The following is a 23,280-nucleotide window of genomic DNA, read 5'->3' on the forward strand; positions in this document are numbered from 1 at the left end:
GTGGCAACCTTCCACCCCACACCTCCTGGAGACTGAGAGAGCCTGTCCTTGAGCACATGAGCTCCAGTAGCCACTCGGTCCTAGAGAACCTGTAGACGGAGGAGGCTGGGTTGCTGGCAACACAAGAGTTAACCCGCCAGCCTCTCCGCGTGAATCTTGAGCTATTAATACCCACGCTGCTTTATCTGTCAGAGGGAGCCGGCTGCTCTGTCAACGAGACAAGCCCTGCGGAACTGGGTCTCTTTGGCGGACCCATAAGTTTTTATTCCCGGGGCGAGAGAGGCTGTGTGCGCTTGGCCAGCCTGGGCTGCTCTCCCGGTCTCCTTGGCTGCGAAGCCTGAATGAACTGTCAAGGAGGAACACTGCTCTCCCTCCCTCTCCCTCTCTCTCATGCACACGCATATCTTTCCATACAACTTGCTGCCACCAACTCCTTCTCCTGTCCCACAGATGCGGACTGCTGCAGCTGGCAACGTCCACGCAGATGGTCCCTGGAAGAGAGAGCTTCTCTCGTTGCACTGGGATGCTTTGAATGCCAGGTTCCACGGTCCGTCACGGCAATCTGGCCAGCCCAGGACTGACCTCCTGTTCCTTCCAGAAGAGCGACGGCACTTTCAGAGGAGCATCGCCGCCACCAACAACTAGGACGTGCAGTCAAGACTACCTTGCACCTGCTCCTGGGAAAAGACGCCTGGTGATGGTCCTGGCCTGAAGGGAACATCTCCTGTCTTGCAAAGCTCCTCACTCGAAGCCTGAGAACTTCTCTGCCTTCTGTGCCCATGCCAGAGTGGGCCTGCTCTGAGGTCTGGTGGTCCACAGCCAAAGAAAGTGGTGCCAGCAAGGTTTGACAAAGAGGGTCCTGAGTGGAGAGGAATATACTGAGGTCTACACTCCTGTTGAGCAGGCTTGGGGTCTATAGAAGCTACAAGGTGGGCTGAAAGGACTCCCCATGGTGAGACGGGGAGAACCAAGCATAGCAGGAGATAGCCAACCCTTTGAGAAAGAAGGTGTGAAAGCCAGCTTTGGTCTCACTGCCTGTCAGGGAGCCTGTTAAGGCCTGAGATTGATGAGACCCCTTGCTTAGGCCGCAGAACACCACCGCCCACCTCTTCGGCCCTGGAGGCTCCTGGTCCAGCTCCCAGCCTGGCAGGGCCTCTGCAAGGGGAGCTGTGACAGCTTTGCAAGCTGGAAGGAGAGGCAGGTCATGAGAGGGACCAAGGGCTGAGATGCTTCCTCTCAGCAACTGGGCCGGGACAGCAGAGAGCAGCCCCGCCCCGTGCAAAGAGAGATGCTAGCACTGGACTGGAGTTGGTTCGCCCCCTTCCTTGCATCCTCGGTGAGATGGATTCCTTCTGCTTCGCCTGCTTTCAGAAGGAGGAGCTGCAGCCCTTGCAAGTGAACAGGTGGGTCAGAGGAGACTTCCCTGCACGGTGTGCAGGTGTTGGCATGTGTGCGGGAGGCGAAGCGGTCTAGGGATGTCCAGTGTCCTGTAGTAGTCAAGGCTTTGTATTTATATAGGTCCCAGGGGCTCAACCCTAACTGGGAAGCAGGTGTTCCGACATGGGACCCTGATGTTTGCGGGATAGTTCTGATGATCCCACCGGTCAAGAAGAGGCCCTTTGTACATGCCTGGGCACACAGTTGCTACTCTGCTTTCTTACGACTGAATTCTGATGCTGAAACCAGACTTGTTTCTGGCATGAGCAAAAACATCAGCATGCATAGCATTTCATTAGTTAGGTATCTATTGCATTTATATCACACCTTTTTCTCCAAGAGGTTCAAGGTGGAGTACATGGTTCTCCCCTTCCTCAATTAATCCCGGCAACAACCCTGTGAGGTAGGCTAGGCTGAGAGGCAGTGACTGGCCCAAGGTCACCCATTGAGCTTCATGGCCAGGTGGGGATCCAAGAATCCTAGAATCGTAGATTTGGAAGGGACCCAGGGGCCATCTAGTCCAACCCCCTGCAATGCAGGAATCTCTCAGATCCTAGTCCACACTAGGAAGATTACACAGAGGAAGTTGTTTTTATAGTAGGTTAGCCTATGGGCCACCTCCAGCCAACTTCTACTCAAGAGGCACACCCATGGAAATCAATAGATCCAGGCAATGTCATGCCCATTAATTTCAATGGGGCTGCTGTGAGTAGGACTAACTTTGTATACAGCCCTGTGGGTCCACGATGCTCAGAATTGCCAGCGGTGGCCCTCCAGGGTCTTGGGTAGAGTTCTTTCCCAGTACCACCTCCCTGGCCCTTAAACTGCTGATACCGGGGATTGAACCCAGAACCTTCTGCATGCAAGACCACCTGCGCCACAGCCCTTCCCACAGAGGCACTGTGTGGACTCTCCACTTCGCATGCTGTGCTTATACATCTCTCCCAAGGTTGCGAACCCAGCAAATGAACCCTCAAAGGTTATTTTCAGGGCTTTGCTTCAGCTGCAACTCGCCAGAACTCAGTTCCTCTCGGGTGGGCCCCACTGCCATTATAAAAGAACAAGGGAGGCATTTGTGGTGAGTTCCGGCACCTCTTTTCCTATTAAAATAGCACTGGTTATTTCCTTATATACTGCAGTTATATTCCACCCCAAGGAGTTCAAGATGGTGACATCCCTGGTTCTCTTCCTCCTCATTTTGTCTCCAAGTAGGCTCACTCAATGCCAAAGGTAATATTGGGTTGTATCCAATTCAGAGTAGACCCATGGAAATGGGAAAAACTCAAGTTAGGCTTGCCAGTTGATTCCAAGAGGTCTACTCTGAGTAGGAAAAGCATGGAATCATACAAGCCCATGTGGCTCTTGAACTCAGCTGAGCATGAAAAAAAAATCAATTGTGGATTTTGTGGCATTTTTCTACCCCAGGAAACTCACTGCTCATCCAGATGCCCATTCATCATGGCACAACTCACCTTTAATGGAGGTGGTTAAACAATGCTCAGTTTGTACTGACACAAGAGTAGGAGTGCCGTCTTAACTTTTACTCTTTACTTGCTCTCTGCTCCTGTGTGTTGAATAAGGAGAGGCTTTTCCCGACATGGAGGCAAAACACAGGGTGGTTGGGACCCCTGGGAGCATCTCGTGTGACATTTCTGGGTGTCAGCCGTACTGAAGAAACACAGGAGCAAGGCCACTCAAAGAGGAAAGAAATGGTGGCAACCCCTACCTGTGCCCCCAACAGGAGAAAAACAGGCAAACAATATCTGTGTCACAGACGCCTCTCTGTCTAAAAATAGTTGTGCAAACCAGCCTTGAAATTCATTTCAGAGAGGTGTCAATTTGTAAAACACCCTTGCTTTAGAAACATGGCGGAATCTGAAACGTAGGAAGCTGGGCTTAGGCTGAGTCAGACTATTGGTCCCTCTGGCTCAGTGTTGTCCACACTGACTGGCAGCAGCTTTCCAGGGTTTCAGCTCCCAGTCCATCTGGAGATGCCACAGGGGATTGAACCCGTGACCTTCTGCATGCGACGCAGATTCTTTCCCACTGAGCTACAGCTCCTTCCTGCAGAAAGCTGCCTTGTACTCAGCTGGAGCAACACTCCTATATTGGGGTCCTGGGTCCATCCAACTCTGCACTCTCTACACTGACAGGAAGTGGCTCTCCAGGCCTCCAGACAGAGGTATCTCCCAGCCCTGCCTGGAGATGCCATGAATTGATTTTAGGACTTTCTGCGTGCAAAGCAGATGCTCTGCAACAGAGCCAGGGTCTCCTCCCGGCTCACTCCCACCCTTAAAATAGTGGCCTTCTGGAACCACCCACAGTGCAGATTCTCTGCAAGGGAGCCAGGATCTCATCCCTTCCCCACAAGCCATTCCCAGCTGTTTGGGGTTTTTTTGGCAGTCCTTGTCTCAGCAGTCCAAGATGCCTCTTTTACCTTCAAATCTACGGAGGAGTGCTTGAGTTTCCTGGGAATTACCTTTTTGTGCCAGACTCTAGCAACCATTTTTGGAAGGCTACATCGGAGAGACGCTATTTTCTTAAAATTGCAGGGTGGTGGTGATAGCATTGTGGGGTGGGTATGGATTAAAGGTAAAGGACCCTTGACCGCTAGGTCCAGTCACGGACAACTCTGGGGTTGTGGCACTCATCTCGCTTTATTGGCCGAGGGAGCCGGCGTACAGCTTCCAGGCCATGTGGCCAGCATGACTAAGCCGCTTCTGGCGAACCAGAGCAGCGCACGGAAACGCCGTTTACTTTCCCACAGGAGTGGTACCTATTTATCTACTTGCACTTTGACATGCTTTCGAACTGCTAGGTTGGCAGGAGCAGGGACCGGGCAACAGGAGCTCACTCTGTCACAGGGATTCGAACCGCCGACCTTCTGATTGGCAAGCCCTAGGCTCTGTGGTTTAACCCACAGCGCCACCCGCATCCCGGGTATGGATTAAGGGTCCCCTATTCCCCCCCAAAAAAGTAATGGAAGCACTGCAAAGAAGGGGAAATCACAAGACTGAGAAGGACTAACTCAGCAGCAGAGATAAAAGAGTAAAAACTCTGGGTTGCCAATGGCCAGCCAGACTTCTTCTAACTGCATACCTTCTGGGTTCTGGTCTTCCTGTTCCTTTAATAATAGCAGCTGATAAGCATTAGTAGTTGATAACGCTCTGCTCCAGGCTGTGGGAAAGTTTCCTTTACGGATTTCTGCCCATGATCTAGGAGTCTTGGTTGACCACAAACTTGACATGAGCCAACAGTGTGACGCGGCAGCTAAAAAAGCCAATGCAATTCTGGGCTGCATCAATAGGAGTATAGCATCTAGATCAAGGGAAGTAATAGTGCCACTGTATTCTGCTCTGGTCAGACCTCACCTGGAGTACTGTGTCCAGTTCTGGGCACCACAGTTCAAGAAGGACACTGACAAACTGGAACGTGTCCAGAGGAGGGGAACCAAAATGGTCAAAGGCCTGGAAACGATGCCTTATGAGGAACGGCTAAGGGACCTGGGCATGTTTAGCCTGGAGAAGAGGAGGTTAAGGGGTGATATGATAGCCATGTTCAAATATATAAAAGGATGTCACATAGAGGAGGGAGAAAGGTTGTTTTCTGCTGCTCCAGAGAAGCGGACACGGAACAATGAATCCAAACTACATAAAAGAAGATTCCACCTAAACATTAGGAAGAACTTCCTGACAGTAAGAGCTGTTTGACAGTGGAATTTGCTGCCAAGGAGTGTGGTGGAGTCTCCTTCTTTGGAGGTCTTTAAGCAGAGGCTTGACAACCATATGTCAGGAGTGCTCTGATGGTGTTTCCTGCTTGGCAGGGGGTTGGACTCAATGGCCCTTGTGGTCTCTTCCAACTCTATGATTCTATTAAAGGCACAGGAGCAGACCAGTTTCTGGTCAGTTGACAACCTAGCCTGAGTTCTGCTGGCAGCCACTAGGAGGGGTGGGGCTGCTAGCAAGGAACCGTCATCCGGCAGCCTCCACACAACTCCCATGCAAAATTATTCTAGAGGCAATGAGAGAAGGACCTGCCAGGGATCTTGAACTGAAACAACCAGACCGTGGCCTCTGACCTGACAGGACCGCTTTTGATAGGCTAAAGACCTCTTTTCTCACTGTAGAACTTGGATCCTGGCACGTATTGAACTAATTCCTAATCTCAGGGCAGCAGTTCATGGCCAGCAACTAGGCAAAGCTCCCCTGATCCATTCCAGCGATTAATGTTTGTGTGTGTTTCCTGCTCTGTGTACTACAACAGAGGCTCCGGCTGACTGAATCCGCAAAGTCCAAAGCACTGAAGGAGACTGGCACTGTGGGTGGTTCCAGAAGGCTACTATTTTAAGGGTGGAAGTCCGTCACACACCGGCAAACTCAGGTTGTGGAATTCACAGTTTGTCCAGCGCTCTTGCACAACAAACCCACTTCCCCAAAAGACAGGAAATGCAATGGAAAGTGTGGGGTGGCACTCGCTTTGATGTAGCGTTGTCTAGCCTCCCTGCAAACAATTCAGAACAATAGCATTGTAGAGTTGGAAGGGGCTATGAGGGTCATCTAGTCCAACTCCCGGCAATGCAGGAATCTTTTGCCCAACGTGGGGCTCGAATGCACGAACCTGAGATTAAGAGTCTCATGCTCTACTGACTAAGCTATCCCAGGAATTGGTTGTCTGTGTGTCTTTTAATTGGTCTAATGCAGGGGTCAGCAACCTTTTTCAGCCGTGGGCCAGTCCACCGTCCCTCAGACCATGTGGTGGGCTGGACTATATTTTGGAAGGGGAAAAAAGAATATGCCTCACAAATAACTCAGAGATGCATTTTAAATAAAAGCACACATTCTACTCATGTAAAAACACCAGGCAGGCCCAACAAATAACCCAGAGATGCATTTTAAATAAAGGACACATTCTACTCATGTAAAAACTCGCTGATTCCCGGACCATCCGCGGGCCAGATTGAGCAGGCGATTGGGCCGCATCCGGCCCCCGGACCTTAGGTTGCCTACCCCTGGTCTAATGTAACACAGGGATGCGAACTTCTGGCTGAGGGCCAGACCCTTCTATTGAGCCTCCAGACTCTCCGCAGTTACACCCCTCACTGGCGTCACTTTGCCTGGCTGGAATGTGCCTCTGGACTCTGATAATGCTTCTTGCTTGCCTGGATGAAAGAAAGAGAAATCTATTACAGATAATAATATTGTGCAGCTTGAAGTGACTGGGTGCAAAAAACAGGACTCCTTTTAGAAATAAAACATTGTTGAGGCTCACAATTTAATCAGAACTTTACTTGCAGAAGAAGATGCATGGGGAGCTGTTTGTGTGTACATTTAGATACAGTGGTACCTCAGGTTAAGAACTTACCGTATTTTTCACTCTATAAAACGCACCAGACCACAAGACACACCTAGTTTTTGGAGGAGGAAAACAAGAAAAAAATATTCTGAATCTCAGAAGCCAGAACAGCAAGAGGGACCGCTGCGCAGTGAAAGCAGCAATCCCTCTTGCTGTTCTGGCTTCTGGGATAGCTGTGCAGCCTGCATTTGCTCCATAAGACGCACACACATTTCCCCTTACTTTTTAGGAGGGAAAAAGTGAGTCTTATAGAGCAAAAAATACAGTAATTCGTTCCGGAGGTCTGTTCTTAACCTGAAACAGTTCTAAACCTGAGACACCACTTTAGCTAATGGGTCTTCCAGCTGCCGCCGCGCCACCGGAGCACGATATCTGTTCTCTTCCTGAAGCAAAGTTCTTAACCCGAGGTACTATTTCTGGGTTAGCAGAGTGTGTAACCTGAAGCGTTTGTAACCCGAAGTACCACTGTACTAGCCTTCTGTACAAAGGGAACACTTACATTGATTGCTGTGCCTACTTTCCCTCCTATTCTTGTGCAGTTCTAGCATACCACCCCCCCTCCCGGAAGATGCCCAGAAGGGAATGTGGCCCGCAGACTAGGGGCAGGGGAGAAATCAGACTCAGCTCACACTTATTTTTAAATATTTTATTTTTCATTTCCACATTTTACAGTTAAATCAAAAATCTAAATATACACATCCAATCGAAGGATCCAATCGTGATTCGACATTTCCACTTTCCAAAACAATACGCAAACTGAAACATGGGCTTCCTTCAAAACGTGCCCTACCCCAAATTTTGCAATGCAGTTCGCCAGCCATGCGAGCCAAGGAATATATAGGAAAATTAGCATACAAGGTGAAGATGTGCAATAAAAATGCATATCCTAGGGAAAATAACACAGAGACAAATTGAAGGAAATCGCTTTGCAGAAATATGTATATTGGGCAAAATAGCACACATGGATGTGTATACAGTGGTACCTGGGTTACATACACTTCAGGTTACAGACGCTTCAGGTTACAGACTCTGCTAACCCAGAAATAGTACCTCAGGTTAAGAACTTTGCTTCATGATGAGAACAGAAATCGTACTTTGGCGGCGTGGCAGCAGCAGGAGGCCCCATTAGCTAAAGTAGTGCTTCAGGTTAAGAATAGTTTCAGGTTAAGAACGGACCTCCAGGACGGATTAAGTACTTAACCCGAGGTACCACTGTATTAGGGGAAACTCTCATTAAAATGCTGCGGAACCTGCCCCTTTTCCCCAAAAGAGGAAATGCCTCACCAACAATGGGCAAAAGGAAGAATAGATTCCCATAAAACGTGCACATGCCTTGCACATGTAGAAAGAACTGCTATACTTTGATCCCTGCTGTGATTAGGTAAGCTGCGGGCAGCCCGCTCAGTCTGTTGCCCAGGTGTGGGCAGGCGACTTCAAGGCCGCTCATCCTCTCTAAAAACCTCATCTTTTAAGCTGGACTTGGACCCGACCATCCTTGAAACAGAGAACTTGCCTGCTGACCCTCCCCTCCCATGCCAGTCAGATCCTAAGGCAAGTGCTGCATTCTGGGGGTGCCCCTGCTTTTGGAGGGTGGGCTCTACCTTTCCTCCGCAGTTTGGAGAGCCAGCCATCGTGCCTGCCTCTCTCATCGCAGGCCTTCCCTGCTGGGACCTGGGACTTGTGCCTGACCCAGCACGCCAGCCGGCAATGACGGAAAAGCATGATCAGAAGCATATGCCTGAGCAGGCTGTCGCTGGTCGGGTCTGCTCTTCCCAGGCTGCCGGAGATTGCCGCAGGAAAGGGGGGGGCAAGGAAGCTCTCCACCATACCCCGTGGCAGGGCTACCCCTTTTCATTGCCCATTAACTGCTTCTCCTGCTGCCATTTTATCGAGATTCCTCCATTTGAGGCTCACTCCCCTCTCCCTTGCATTATTTGGAGCCCCTCCCCGCAATAACAGTGCAATCCGTCTTCAGAGGAAAACCCCCGAGTACCATCGGTATTTGGAGATGGCTCTCTCTGGGTTGGAATCCTGCAACTGTAATTCCTGGAAAAAAACCCAAATCATCCCAGGGTGTTGCTGCATATTGAGGCAAAAAGTCTCATTGATGTGTATGAGGTGTTAGGGGAGCGTTAGGACTTCTGTTGGGGGCATAGCTGTCAACTTTTCCCTTTTCTTCCGAGGAATCCTATTCAGAATAAGGGAATTTCCCTTAAAAAGGGGGAAAGGTTGACAGCTATGGTTGGGGGACACATTGTGCTCCTTCTGGGGTAGTTTGTGTGGGAATGTTCAGGGTGGCAGGAGAGGATATATATTGTTTATTAATATCCTTCCTAACTTGCACTAGCAAGTTCCTTTACTTAGCAGAGTTTACATTCCCCTTTTTTACATACACAGCAGATAGCTGGTTGCAGGCTTGTGTAAGCCTCTCACTATTATACAATTCAATCTGTCTGAGATTGAATTGTACGTTCCTGGTAAGTTCCCTTGAACCCCTCTTAAAAGAATAAAGACGCCACAATCTTATTCAAAGTCAATAAAGGAAGTTTACTTACATCAGTCCACAGTTGGATCCATGAAGGCAGACTTAGTTACAAATAAGTACATGTGGATCTACCCCATATTGGGGGGGGGGGAATCCCAGTGCTTCTGCTAGCTGAGAGCTAGCAGAGCAGTCCTAGCTAAAAGCTGGTCAAACATAGAAGGAAGTGAAAGAGAGAGAGGTATGCTGTGTGACTCGTCCTTTTGTTACCTGGACAGGTAAGGTCATGCCCACCTTTCATCACATGCAAAGGAAGGATACTCCAGCCAGGAGGAACAGGAACTTTCGTCTGGCTGAACCAAACATTCCCTCACATGTCTTCTCTAGCATTACAAGGAATGTTGTACTTGACTGCTCCCAGTAGATTACATCCCCCAGTTTGTCCACCTTTGGTCCCCACCTTGCACTCAGCTCTCACCAGTGGCTCCCAGAAGCTGTCAGCTTGCAACAGTAGCCACATCCTGGGATTGGCTTCAACTGGCCGGCTAAACCAGGTGAGGGGAGCCGATGGGTCTTAAACCCTTAGTGAGTTAGGGACTTCCCCTGCATGCAAAGACAGACTCTGGCTGATTGAGCGGACGAGACCAATAATGGGGCCAATGGTCAAGAAGGCAGTTTATGTGCTGTATAAAAAAATCAGAATTAGCAAGTGTAAAGGGAATTGGGGTTGCTCGTGCGTAAGGGGGCTGCTGCTCTAGGCAACATTGTCTGGCTAAACCTTTCCCTGGCTGGACAGCCCTTTCTCCGTGGCTGTGTCAGTCACTGGCAGAATCCGTCAGTGGGTGTTTCCTGAACTTCTTCCAACATAAAAGCTGCTTGGCGCCAAGTCTCCGCCTAGCCTCCCTGTGTGGAAGTCTTCTGCGCAGAGTGGGCGTGGCCAGCGGAGGTCCTGGGCTCTCCCCGCTGGCCTCTGTGGAAGAGTCTTGGAGCCATCTCTCCGAAGTCCTTCCCTGCTCCCCTTTCTTCCTGGTGTCACGCCGATTTCCTTCCCCAAAGGAAGTGTTCTCTCTCTTCCTGCTGGTCCCTTCTCCTGCATCGTTGGGGAGCCTTACCTCCACTCTTGGCTCCGATGGCAGTTCCCTGACAGCAAGCATCTGATATCACCCCTAAGAAGCAATCCCAATTTACTGGATTATTTCAGGGCCAGTGCTAAGAGTATTTGTCCTGGAATGAGCCACAGCCTGAGCAACTTGCCTCAAAATAGCAGCCACCTGTCTCGTATATTGGGCGAGCTGAAGATTGCAAAGTACTTCTGAAATTGAAAGTGCCATATAAATTAATTATTAATTGTCCCTTTCTTGGCGTACGCCAGTTATTGATCAAAACATCATTATGTCTCGAGGCCTAATGATGTTGGTTCCCCACCAACACCATCCTTTTATGGGGAGGGGAAATCAAGGAGCCGCCTGGTCACTAGCGGATATCTTTACTTGCAGAGTGACTGTCGTTATTATGGCATGGTTGTCAGGATCCGTGGGGTGCTCCAAGGTGGTCAAGCAGCATCACATCAGACAGCAAGTGAAAGCTTATGTGATGGAATGTTCATCCATGTCACCCATCTAAAGGAGGGAAACTCCCTGCACATAGAAAACTAGCACCTCAGGGAATAGGCTAGATCAGGGTAAACAATGTGCTACTCCTCCAGGTGTTGCTAGACTCTAGCTTTCATCAGCCCCAGGGACATTGTAGTCTACCAGAACTTAGAGGGCATCAGGTTGGCCACCTCTGGTACACATCTGGTACACATTGACGGGCAGCAGCACTCCTGGGTTGCAGATAATATTTTCCCCCACCCTTAGTACGTGGAGCTGGCAGCAATTGGACCTGGAACTTACCTCATGCAAAGCCTATGCACTGTACCACGGAACTACAGTCCTTCATCAAACATTTCACCCCATACCACAAATTCCAGGACAATACTTCATAAGATCATGATCACCATAAGAGCTATTTAACTTTTAGTATTGTTTCCCCCCACTTCCTACCCTGTCCCTTTTCCCTTGTGTGCTGTGTCTTTTGGGTTGTGAGCCTGCTGTAGCAGGGCTGGGGAAGACATTCAACTCGCTTCACATTTCCGAGGCAGTACCGAAACTGAAACTCAGCCATCCTTTGAAATTCATGCTTTTCAGAATTTGCGGTACAGTTCCCTAGCTAAGTAACGTATACGAAAATGCAAAATTTAGGGGAAAGTGTGTATTAAAAATATTGCATTGCTTAAAATAGCACACAAAATGAATTGCATTAGGGAATCATGCTTTGTAATAGGCAAAGTTTCATACAAAAGTGTGTGTACTAGGAGAAATTTGTGCTAAAATGCTGATAAATTTTCATGTGGGCTTAACCCCCCCCCCCAACACATTTCAAACTGATGTGGAATCATGATAAACTGAATTGCAGATTGGGGAAATGAGAAGCCGAGACACACTGAATACGACAGACCCTTCCCTCCCTAGCAGTAAGGCTATTAAACCCAGTGCCTAAAATTATTTTGGTGCACTGCTGCCTGCCCCCCTAGCTGCTAGTTTTCTGCTTCCTCATGTCGGCTGTTCACCCTGAGTTATGCCCTGAGATCATGGAGATGTCTTGCTTTTCAAATGAGCCTGATTGAGGCGTGGGCGTGGGTGAGAAGAGGTGCTTGATTCAAATGAACCTTCTAAGGAGAAGTAAACCAGCTGTTTGAAAATCTGCCAGCAGGTGTCTCTGAGCTATCCCCTTTTAAAAATCCTTGCTTAATCTTTGCAGTTAGCTTTCTAGTTGGAAAGAGAGACAATGGTAGAGCTCTAATTGTAGAAATCTCTACAATGGTAGAGATTTAAGAGAGGTAAAGAAACATAGAAGGCATAGCTGCCACTAGGCATTACCCCACATATGCCTCCTTGACCTCTTCAGTCTGTGGAAGTGGCCCTTCCACAGATACCACGTAACACTCATTCTGCATTTGTAAGAAACTGATATTTCAATATGGCTGCACGCTTTGGAACTCCCTGCCAATTGACAACAGGCAGGTTCCTTCCCTGCACTATTTTCCTCTGAAAACATTTTTTTTAGGCAAGCCCATCCAGACATGTAGAACGCTGGCATGTGTTAAATCTGGGTTTTAGTTTATTGTTGATTTAATTATTTTTAAAATGTTTCAAATGACTGTTTCAAACTCTATTTTATTGATCATTTCATTGTTTCGTTCTTTTTGTAAACCACTTTTAGGGTTGTTGTTTTTAAAGTGAAATTGTATATACCTTTAATGAAATAATAGTAATAATAATAATACAGTGGTACCTTGCAAGACGAATGCCTCGGAAGACGAAAAACTCGCAAGACGAAAGAGTTTTTCATTTTTTGAGTTGCTTCGCAAGACGATTTTCCCTATGGGCTTGCTTCGCAAGACGAAAACGTCTTGCGAGTTTGTTTCCTTTTTTCTTAAAGCCGCTTGAAGAGGTGCAGTTGCGACCGACCGCGCTTCGCAAGACAAAAAACCACGCAAGACGAAAGGACTCGCGGAATGAATCATTTTCGTCTTGCGAGGCACCACTGTAATAATAATACTACAGTGGTAGCTTGGGTTACATACGCTTCAGGTTACATACGCTTCAGGTTACAGACTCCGCTAACCCAGAAATAGTACCTCGGGTTAAGAACTTTGCTTCAGGATGAGAACAGAAATCACTCAGTAGCGGCGCAGCAGCAGCAGGAGGCCCCATTAGCTAAAGTGGTGCTTCAGGTTAAGAACAGTTACAGGTTAAGAACAGACCTCCAGAACAAATTAAGTACTTAACCCAAGGTACCACTGTAATAGCCGACAGCTCTGAACCTTTGGAGGTCATAGCTGCCTCTGTCAGGCTACAGTGGTACCTCGCAAGACGAATGCCTCGGAAGACGAAAAACTCGCAAGACGAAAGAGTTTTTCGTTTTTTGAGTTGCTTCGCAAGACGATTTTCCCTGTGGGCTTGCTTCGCAAGACGAAAACGTCTTGCGAGTTTGTTTCCTTTTTTCTTAAAGCCGCTTGAAGAGGTGCAGTTGTGACCGACCGTGCTTCGCAAGACGAAAAACCGCGCAAGACGAAAAGACTCGCGGAACGAATTAATTTCGTCTTGCGAGGCACCACTGTAGTTTGCATCTTAGCATATTGATATATATATTTAAAATCTATCACTGATGGGATGCGGGGTGAGAAGACTGTTCCTTCTCTTCCCCCGGGGGACAAGCTCTGGAGATTTTCCCATCACTGGTCAAAGGAATATAGGAAGCTGTCTCATGCTAAGCCAGACCATTGATCCATCTAGCTCAGTATTGACCACACTGGCTGGCAGCAGCTCTCTAGGTTTCTAAGAGGGGATGTTTCCCAGCCCTTCCAGAATATTCCAGGGATTAGGGATGGGTGAATATGGCAGTTCCAGTTTCTCCCAGTTACCTGTTTTCCCAGTCTTCAGTTCTCCACATTTCCAGATCAGTTTGCAATAAGTAAATAAAAAGTACGCCTGAAAATTCATCAGCAGCTTAGTGCAAATTTCCCTTAATAGACACACATCTGTATGCTACTTGGCCTAATATAGACAGTTCTGCAAAGCATTTCCTCCTAATATCAGGCATTTTGTAGGTCATTGCTACCAATATATACACTTTCCATGCACGCTTTACCCTAGTATATGCATTACTGTACACACATGGCTTGTCTGCCTTTCAAAATCCAGAGACGTCTGAATTTTGCTTAAGTTTGTGCATTCTTTAGGAAAGCGCAAAAAGTGCACAGTTCGTCTTTAAATGTGAACTGCACTGGATTTTCCTCCCTTCCCTACTGGGGATCGAACCAGGGACTTTCAGGGTGCAATGCAGATCTCTCCCTCTGAGTCAGGGCCCTTCCACAAAGGATGCAGCTTTGCAGTTTGTCCTTCTCACCAGGGGACAAGCACTGGCAGAGCTCGGCTTTGCTGGCTCCTCTCCTTCCTCCCTGCGGGCCAGAGTCCAACCTGCAGTAGGCAAAGGGGCAGTTATCCATTTGTGTTATTTATTGCCTTCCTTGCTGCGTTCCCAACACATATAATGAAGGTGAACTGCATGGGCTATAGATAGCCGTCACAGAGCATCCTGGCTCTGCGGTCTCCCTTCTTATTCCTCTGTCCCATCCTGCGGCTCCACAGGGTAATTAAAGCATCTCTCAGCCATACATTATTCACTGACATAAAGGCTGCAGATGGATGTCAAGGGGGTGGTGGAGGTCAAGGGGAATAATCTGGGCAAGAGCCAGACTCAACAGTGGGGGGCAGGTTCATGTTTAGGAGCCAGGGGCTGTTTCCGATGCTCAGAGTAAACTCCTTCAGGTTAATGGGCATGGGTGGCACTGTGGGTTAAACCACAGAGCCTAGGACTTGCCAATCAGATGGTCGGCAGTTCGAATCTCCGTGACGGAGTGAGCTCCTGTTGTTCGGTCCCAGCTTCTGCCAACCTAGCACTTCAAAAACACGTCAAAGTGCAAGTAGATAAATAGGTACCGCTCCGGCGGGAAGGTAAACGGCGTTTCCGTGCACTGCTCTGGTTTGCCAGAAGTGGCTTAGTCATGCTGGCCACATGACCCGGAAAAACTGTCTGCAGACAAACGCCGGCTCCCTCGGCCAATAAAGGAAGATGAGTGCCGCAACCCCAGAGTCGGTCACGACTGGACCTAATGGTCAGGGGGCCCTTTACCTTTAACTTAGGCATTTTGATTTCAGTGGGTCTTCTGTGAGCGGAGCTTACACAACCCCAGGTCTCCACTGAATGTATCGAAAGGACATGGGTGCAATTTGCAAGGGTGAACTGCTGCCCATTCTGCTTTCTCATTTTCTCAATCTTAAACACAGCTCTTCACATTTCCACATCAGTTTGCAAATTTTTTCATTAGAAACAAGCCACTCACCAATGTTTTAATGTGCCTTTCTCCAGATATACAGTGGTACCTTGGTTCTCGAACTTAATCCATTCCGGAAGTCCGTTCCAAAACCAAAGCGTTCTAAAACCAAGGCGCGCTGTCCCATAGAAAGTAATGCAAAATGGATTAATGCGTTCCAGACTTTTAAAAACAACCCCTAAAACAGCAATTTGACATGAATTTTACTATCTAACGAGACCACTGATCCATAAAACCAAAGCAATCAACAATGTACTGCAGTCACACAATCAATCAATCAGTAGCTGTTCCACACAGTCACAAAAACAAAACAAAAAAGCCGCAAAAGCAAAAACGCAAAATAAATAGCAAAAACAGACAGACCTCAGCGTAACACTCAAAACGGAAGTGTGGCACTCAAATCAGAAGCGTAACTCTCAAAACGGAGCACGTTCGGCTTCTGAAAAAAGTTTGCAAACTGGAACACTTACTTCCGGGTTTGCAGTGTTTGGGTTCCAAGTTGTTCGAGTACCAAGGTGTTTGAGAACCAAGGTACCACTGTATACACATTCATATGTACAATTTTGCCTCATATGTGCATTTTTTTTGCAATTAACTTGTGCGTTATTTTCACAAATAACTTCATTTTATGGGCACTTTACCCCAATCTATGCATTTCTGTGCACAGTTACTTTCGCTGGAGAACTGCATTGCAAACTTTGGAGAAGTGAGAATGTCAGAGGGTAGATGACTTTTGGTTTGCATATCAGTTTGGAAAGTGCAAATTAGGTCTGTTCTCCTTTAAATGTGAACTGAATCTATTCCCCCCTCCCGCCACCCCATTCATAATGGAGGAGCAGGGCTAACCCTTTGTTAAGGAGCCCAGATGTGTTTGTTGTGGCTTGGAGAATATTGTGGTTGGTTTTACCATGAGGTTTGCACATGCTGTGGAAATGCAAGGTAGTGAAAAAATGTGTACCAAGAAATGCATGTAGCAAACTAAGGCATACATTAAAAAACGCATGCATTGGTGAAAAGAATGTACAAAAAATGCATTATTTTGGGAGAAACTGTTTTGCAAAACCATGCATGCCAGGCCAGATAGCATACAAAAATGCATTTATGAGGAAAAATTTTCATGAATTTTGATGGTTTTCTGTAAACTGATGTGGAAATGTGGAGAACTGAATTTAAGTTTGGAGAAATTGAAAGAAACTGAAACTGCCCTTCTCTATCCCCCACCCTGGTTTTCTATTTTTCTTTTCCAATTCACACACAATATTCCATTGCTACTGAGCATGCTCAGTTGTCATCTGACTGCTTTGGGTTGGTTTTTTTTGGAGCGGAGTACCATTCCCTCTTAGGCTTCTTAAAAGAAGTGGGTTTTTGGTTCTTCTGCAAACTTCTAGGTTCCCCTGAGCCTGCTGAGACCTCTCTCTTGTTTTTTCGTGCCCCTGTTTTGACTTCACTTCCATTGGCACTCACCCACTGAGTTCGCTCTTACAAGGAGCGGTGGTGGAGAAACCCTATACTCGCAGGACAAAACAAACGCAGCCAGAAAACTCAGACTTGGTAGCCAACTGACCTTTCATAACTCCTCCTAGCATGCCAACCCACCAGACAAAATTCCTTCTATTAAGTATTCCAAGTGGAAATCTGAGGGATGGGACGGATGTGGCAACTCTATCCTGTCCAGTTGTGCCTGCTTTTCATGTCTTCCTTCCTTCCATCCATCCAACCCACCGACCCCAAACTCTCAAGATTAATAAGCAGCTGTCATGCCACTCCCTAAAAAACTCCAAATTAATTACCTGGCCTCATTTGTGGAACAGAACCAACTCTATCTTTTTTTGGGCGGGGGGGAATATTTTATTAGTTGAATATAAGAACAACATATAATCAAATACAAGCAATAAAATACAGTTTTCTCCTAACAACCCCAACTACGTCCAGGTAATTACATTAGTAATATAATCAAATGAAAAATTAATTCTACAGTTGTTGGTTTAAAAAATATCATTCCACATGCTCCCATGTGTCTTAGGTGGTTTAAATGCATGTTCTTTCTTTGATGCATATATAATAAAGGAGGACCACGTTATGTAAAAGTTATGTAGTTTCTCACGTTGTTTTTTTTCACGTGCCCTTTCTGTTAACTTTCCCATCAAAATTAATTCCCAGACTTCATATAGGTTCATGTTTAATGTCCTCCAGTCTCTAGCAACAGCAAGATGTGCTGCAGTTATAAGATGCACAATTAAGTCTTTGTCTCTAAGATTTTGTGCTTCATCTGCAAATATAGAAAGCAATGCTATTTTGGAACTCTATCATTTTAACCCTTCCCTGTCCATCAACCGAAAAGAGCCTCCCCTATGAGGAAAAGTTGCAGCATTTGGGGCTTTCTAATTTAGAGAAAAACTAAATAAAAGTGGATATGAGAGACATTTATAAGATTATGCACAGCATAGAGAAAGTCAAAAGAAAAAAGTTTTTCTTACAAACTAGAACTTGTGGCCACCCAGTGAAGCTGAATGTTGAAAGATTCAGTACAGACAAAATAAATGACTTCATCATGCAGAGTTAAACTGTGGAGCTTTGCAACCAGAGAGACATTGATGGCCACCAATTTGAATGGTTTCTAAAAGAGGATTGGACTAATTCATGGAGGATAAGGCTATCAGCGGCTACTAGGCATGATGGCTATGCTCTGCCTCCATGGTCAGAGACAGTAATACTTCTTAAAACCAGTTGCTGAAAACCACAAGAAGACTCTTGTGCTCGACTCCTCTTTGAGAGTTTCCAGTGGTGTAGCATGGGTTGCCAGTGCCCGGGGCCATGGGGAGGGTCGTGAGAGAGAGGGAAACGGACAGAGTACAGTGGTATCTCAGGTTAAGAACTTAATTCATTCTGGAGGTCTGTTCTTAACCTGAAACTGTTCTTAACCTGAGGTACCACTTTAGCTAATGGGGCCTCCCGCTGCCGCCACACGATTTCTGTTCTCATCCTGAAGCAAAGTTCTTAACCCGAGGTACTATTTCTGGGTTAACTGAGTCTGTAACCTGAAGCATCTGTAACCCGAGGTACCAATGTACACATGTACATTCTACTGCCTAATGGTGTCCGCATCACCCAGGAGATCACAGTCGCAGAAATAAGAAAAGAAGAGCTGTTCCATTTTCTGGAGAAGCTGCTTCCTGGTTCACATGGGGAGCCGTTTTCAACGGAGCCCAGCTACAGAAGCATGCGGCTGTATTGAGGCAGAGCCGGGTGTTGAAATTTTGCGTCCCTAACCATCTTCTGCCCAGGGCAACCACCCCTTGTGCCCCCCCATGCTGCACCACTGAGAGTTTCCCACAGGAATCTAGTTTGCTACTGTGAGAACAGGATGCTGGACCATTGGCCTGATCCAGCAGGCTTTTCTTACGTTCTTATGATATTCCCTGCCCCCTGCCTGAAAGCCTTGACAGCCACTGCCATTAGTGCAGACAATACTGAACTGCCAGACCAATCATCTGACTCAGTATAAGGCGGCTTCCGATGTTTGGCTGGCCATCCCACTTAGAAAATGCCAGCTGGTCTAGAAGGACTAGCCAGAGCGGACACAGCAGGCTGGGCAAAGGGGGGGGGGTGCTGGCCTGCGATCTGACCCCAGCGGGGAATGTGCTCTTCTCCTGCCACCCTCGCAAGGCACACGGCAGCAGCGGCAGCTGTTTCCTTGGCTCCCGCTTTGCTTATTAGCTCTGAAACACATTAGCAAGCAGGGTGCGGGAGGAAGCTGGGGACGGCAAGTATCACTTCAGAGTCCAGAAATAGTTAGGGAGTGCTAATACCTCCCTTCCTGCAGAAGTCAGGTTGGAGGGGGGTGGAGAGACACACATTGGCACATTGAACCGTTTCCATTTTGGGACACACTGATGGGACCTTGGCCAGGCTGCTACTCTCAAAGCTATCCCCAAATCTGCTTGTCTCCGTTTGCCTCCTTATCAAGCCGTGGCTGAAATCACACACACGTAGGTGATGGAAGCAAGGACCTCTGCCAGAGAACTGCTGCCAATTGGCATAGGCATTATGGAGCCGGATGGACAAAGACTCTTTCCTGGTGTAATGCAACTTCCATGCCCACTTGGCATCCCTAGGGTCTTTTCAACTAGAGATTCCATAGGCTGACCTGGTTACCTTATGTAGGAACCCTAGGAACCTGCAGAGTCAGACCATGGGCCCATCTAGCTCAGTATTGTCCACGCTGCCTGGCAGCAGCACCCCAGGGTCTCAAGTGAAGCCTCTCTTAGCCCTAAAAAGGTAAAGGGACCCCTGACCATTAGGTCCAGTTGTGGCCGACTCTGGGGTTGCGACGCTCATCTCGCTTTATTGGCCAAGAGAGCCGGCATACAGCTTCCGGGTCATGTGGCCAGCATGACTAAGCCGCTTCTGGCGAACCAGAGCAGCGCACGGAAACGCCGTTTACCTTCCCGCTAGAGCGGTACCTATTTATCTACTTGCACTTTGACATGCTTTTAAACTGCTAGGTTGGCAGGAGCTGGGACCGAGCAACGGGAGCTCACCCTGTCGCGGGGATTCGAACCACCGACCTTCTGATCGTCAAGTCCTAGGCTCTGTGGTTTAACCCACAACGCCACCCGTGTCCGCTCTTAGCCCTACCAGGAGATTAAACTTGGGAACCGCTGCATGCAGTGCAGATGCCCTGCCACCAGCTTACAACCCTTCACTATTCTGAGTGGTCCATCTAGCTCAGTATTGTCTACACTGGCTGGCAGCAGCTCCCGAGGGATTCAGGCCTTTGCCCAAGCATCTGCCTGCCACGGGCAAGGCAGAGATGTCCCTTTGCACGTAGTGGAGCTTACTTCTGAGTAGCAGTGCCTGAGACCGAGGAACACAGACTGCATTTTCCTTTATTCGTTTGTAACATTACTGGTTGTTCTAAGGGCAATTACTTTAATGTTTGCTTGTGATGCTGATTGTTAGCTAGATGAGGAAATGAAGTTTATATTTTATTCCACAAACCGCCCTGAGATCTTACCATGAAGGGCGGTATAGAAATCTAATAAAAAGATAAAAGAAATAATAGTGTAGTAGCAATCTAATAATGACCCCGAGATACATGGGGAAGGGCAAAGGGAAGCAAGCACAGCCCATGCTTTTGGGCTGCTTATGAAGGGTCATTGGGTGGGTTGTATTTTTTAAAAATGAGCAACAACATGACTTCGGATCTGAAATACAAACAGGTAGAGCATGCGGTTCTTGTACAACAATATGCGGAAACGGTGAAAAAAATGGAGAGGTGTGGAACCACAGAGTGCTTCAGCAGACCAAATGGATTTGGAAAATGCGTATTTTCAGCTGTGATGCAGATTTGGCCTGAGATTATAGTGTGCATTTCCCAGAGTGGTTTAACCATCAGTCCCTCTCCTTCTCAAGGATCTTTTGAAATTGTAGCTCTGTGAACTGAAAAAGGGTTTCCTAACAACTCTCAGCACTGCAGTTCCCAGGATTTGGGGGAAGCTATGGCAGTACACAAGCACTTTAAATGTTTGCGGTGGATGTGGCCAATGTCCTCTGTGATGTTTGGACAGAAGGCTTCAAGCTTTCCTTTGTTATTTATTGCTTTCCTACAATAAGGCAAAATAGTCACTAGAGGGCACTTCAGCCTCAGATTCTGCAACAGGGATCGTTCTTTGTGAAGGTGTTTCTCCCAAAGAAGATTCCTTGGGTGATAGATGTGAGACTGTTTTATTAAAGCTATTTATATACTGCTCAATTACCGAAGTTTCTAAGCGGGGTGCATAAAAATGAAAAAGCATACAATGGATAAGAGCAATTAAAATTCATCACAGAAACAGAAAACTTCCTAAAAATGCCTGCTGAAATGGAAAGGTCTTTGCCATAAACCTCAAGTTTAGCAGGGAGGGGCCCTGTCTCATCTCAGCTGGGAGGGACTCCCAGAGAAACAGCGAATGCACAGCTTTTGGAGAATGTGAGTTATGCATCTGAACTATGGGGGAACACTAAGAGAGGCTCTCCCCAAGATCTCAGTGATCAGGCAGGGATATAAGGCATTTTATTTTTATTTTATTTTGTATTTATAAAATTTATATACTACCCTTCGTCCAAGGACCACGGGGCGATTTACAGTATAAAAACACACATAAAACCATAATAACAAACTAACTAATAACACACGCACCCCAAGATACAGTTTTAAAGGCCATAGATTGCTGACTTAAATATGGCCCAGGAGGAGAGGAATGTTTTTGCCTGGCACCAAAAAATACACAATGAAGACACCAAGCGAGTCCCCAGCCTTGTAATGCATATAAAAATATACATACGAATGCAAAGCGTGCATAAAAATCTCCCTGGCATGCTAGCTTTCTAGGGACAAGAATTCTTTGTGCAGACGAGTGTTCAGCTATCTGAGCACCCTTTCTGCTGTTTGAAGCAGTATAAGTCAGGCATTCCTCCATGAGATCTAGGCCAGTGTTAAAGGTAAAGGGACCCCTGACCATTAGGTCCAGTTTTGGCCGACTCTGGGGTTGCGGTGCTCATCTCGCTTTACTGGCCGAGGGAGCCAGCGTATAGCTTCCAGGTCATGTGGCCAGCATGACTAAGCCGCTTCTGGCGAACCAGATCCGTGCACGGAAACGCCGTTTACCTTCCCGCCAGAGCAGTACCTATTTATCTACTTGCACTCTGACGTGCTTTTGAACTGCTAGGTTGACAGGAGCAGGGACTGAGCAACGGGAGCTCACCCCATCACAGGGATTCGAACCGCTGGCCTTCTGATCGGCAAGTGCTAGGCTCTGTGGTTTAACCCACAGCGCCAACTGTGTCCCAGGCCAGTGTTAAGGCCATACAAATAAGTGGCAACAATTTTAGATTGGAGAAAGGTGCCCATTAAGAGTGATATATTCTTACATACCCTGAAAGTAAACCTGGCAGGGTATAAGAATGACTGGTGGCTCTGATTTTCTGAGGTGGTGGTGGGGAGGGAAGGGGTGTGCATTTCTCATCATAAGCTGTCCAAATCATGGATGCTGGTGCTGATTATAATATCAGGTAATGGGTTGTATGAGTGAATTATGCATGTCCCAGGCTTGCATTGTTGTAAGCAGTAACAAGGAGTCACCGGTAGTCCACACCAGGAAGCACCAACACAAAACCAAACCTCTGTGTGTGTCTTTTTGTAGAATGATGAGCCAACCAAGAGTGAGTCCAACAATATTGGAAGGCTTCCCATTAGAGAGAAAGAGAAAGATAAAGATCCACGTTTCCTTTTGTTGTTGTTGTTTAGTCGTTAAGTCATGTCCGACTCTTCGTGACCCCATGGACCAGAGCACACCATGCACTCCTGTCTTCCACTGCCTCCTGCAGTTTGGTCAAACTCATGTTTGTAGCTTCGAGAACACTGTCCAACCATCTCGTCCTCTGTCGTCCCCTTCTCCTTGAGCCCTCCATCTTTCCCAACATCAGGGTCTTTTCCAGGGAGTCTTCTCTTCTCATGAGGTGGCCAAAGTATTGGAGCCTCAGCTTCAGGATCTGTCCCTCCAGTGAGCACTCAGGGCTGATTTCCTTCAGAATGGATAGGTTTGATCTTCTATGTCAGCAAAAGAAAATGGGTCCCTGATATATTTTTAAAAATAAGATTGGTACCATGGACAGCTCCCCAGAGAGGAAGAGCTTCTTGGCACATTCTTCCTTGGTTTAAGGATTCTGGAATCTTAACACCATCCAGCACAAGACAGTGGCCATACCATACATTTCAATAACTCTTATACCACTTTAACAGCCAAGGGGAATTCCTGGGAACTGTGGCTTGATATGATTTCTGGGAAGCGTAGATCTGTGAGGTCAGCACCCTTAATGTGTGGCAGGCCCCACAATGCTTTGGAGGAAGCCCTGATTGTTAAAGTGGCAGGAGCATGCTTTAAATGTATGGTGTGGATGTGACCGAAGGAAGCTTTAAGTGTATGGTGTAGAAGCTCCATTTCCATTGGGCTTCTGGGTAGGCATGTCTAGGATTCTGCTGCTAAACATGGCATTTTAGACCAGGGCTGGGGCCCTAAGGCAATAT

At 47.3% G+C, this 23,280-nt stretch overlaps 1 protein-coding gene across 1 annotated transcript in view; it reads left to right on the forward strand.

Moving 5' to 3' along the window:
• The first annotated feature begins 207 nt into the window (after positions 1 to 207).
• SBK1 (SH3 domain binding kinase 1) overlaps positions 208 to 23,280 on the forward strand; it is a 74,924-nt gene continuing 51,851 nt past the window's right edge. The window contains exon 1 of the mRNA XM_083585314.1: positions 208 to 1,403. Within this exon, the coding sequence (XP_083441440.1) occupies positions 1,342 to 1,403 (62 nt within the window). The 5' untranslated portion in view covers positions 208 to 1,341. The remainder of the gene's footprint in view (positions 1,404 to 23,280) is intronic.

Source organism: Podarcis filfolensis, assembly GCF_964270895.1.
Source record: "Podarcis filfolensis genome assembly, chromosome: 14".
In the NCBI taxonomy this organism is placed as follows: Eukaryota; Metazoa; Chordata; class Lepidosauria; order Squamata; family Lacertidae; genus Podarcis; species Podarcis filfolensis.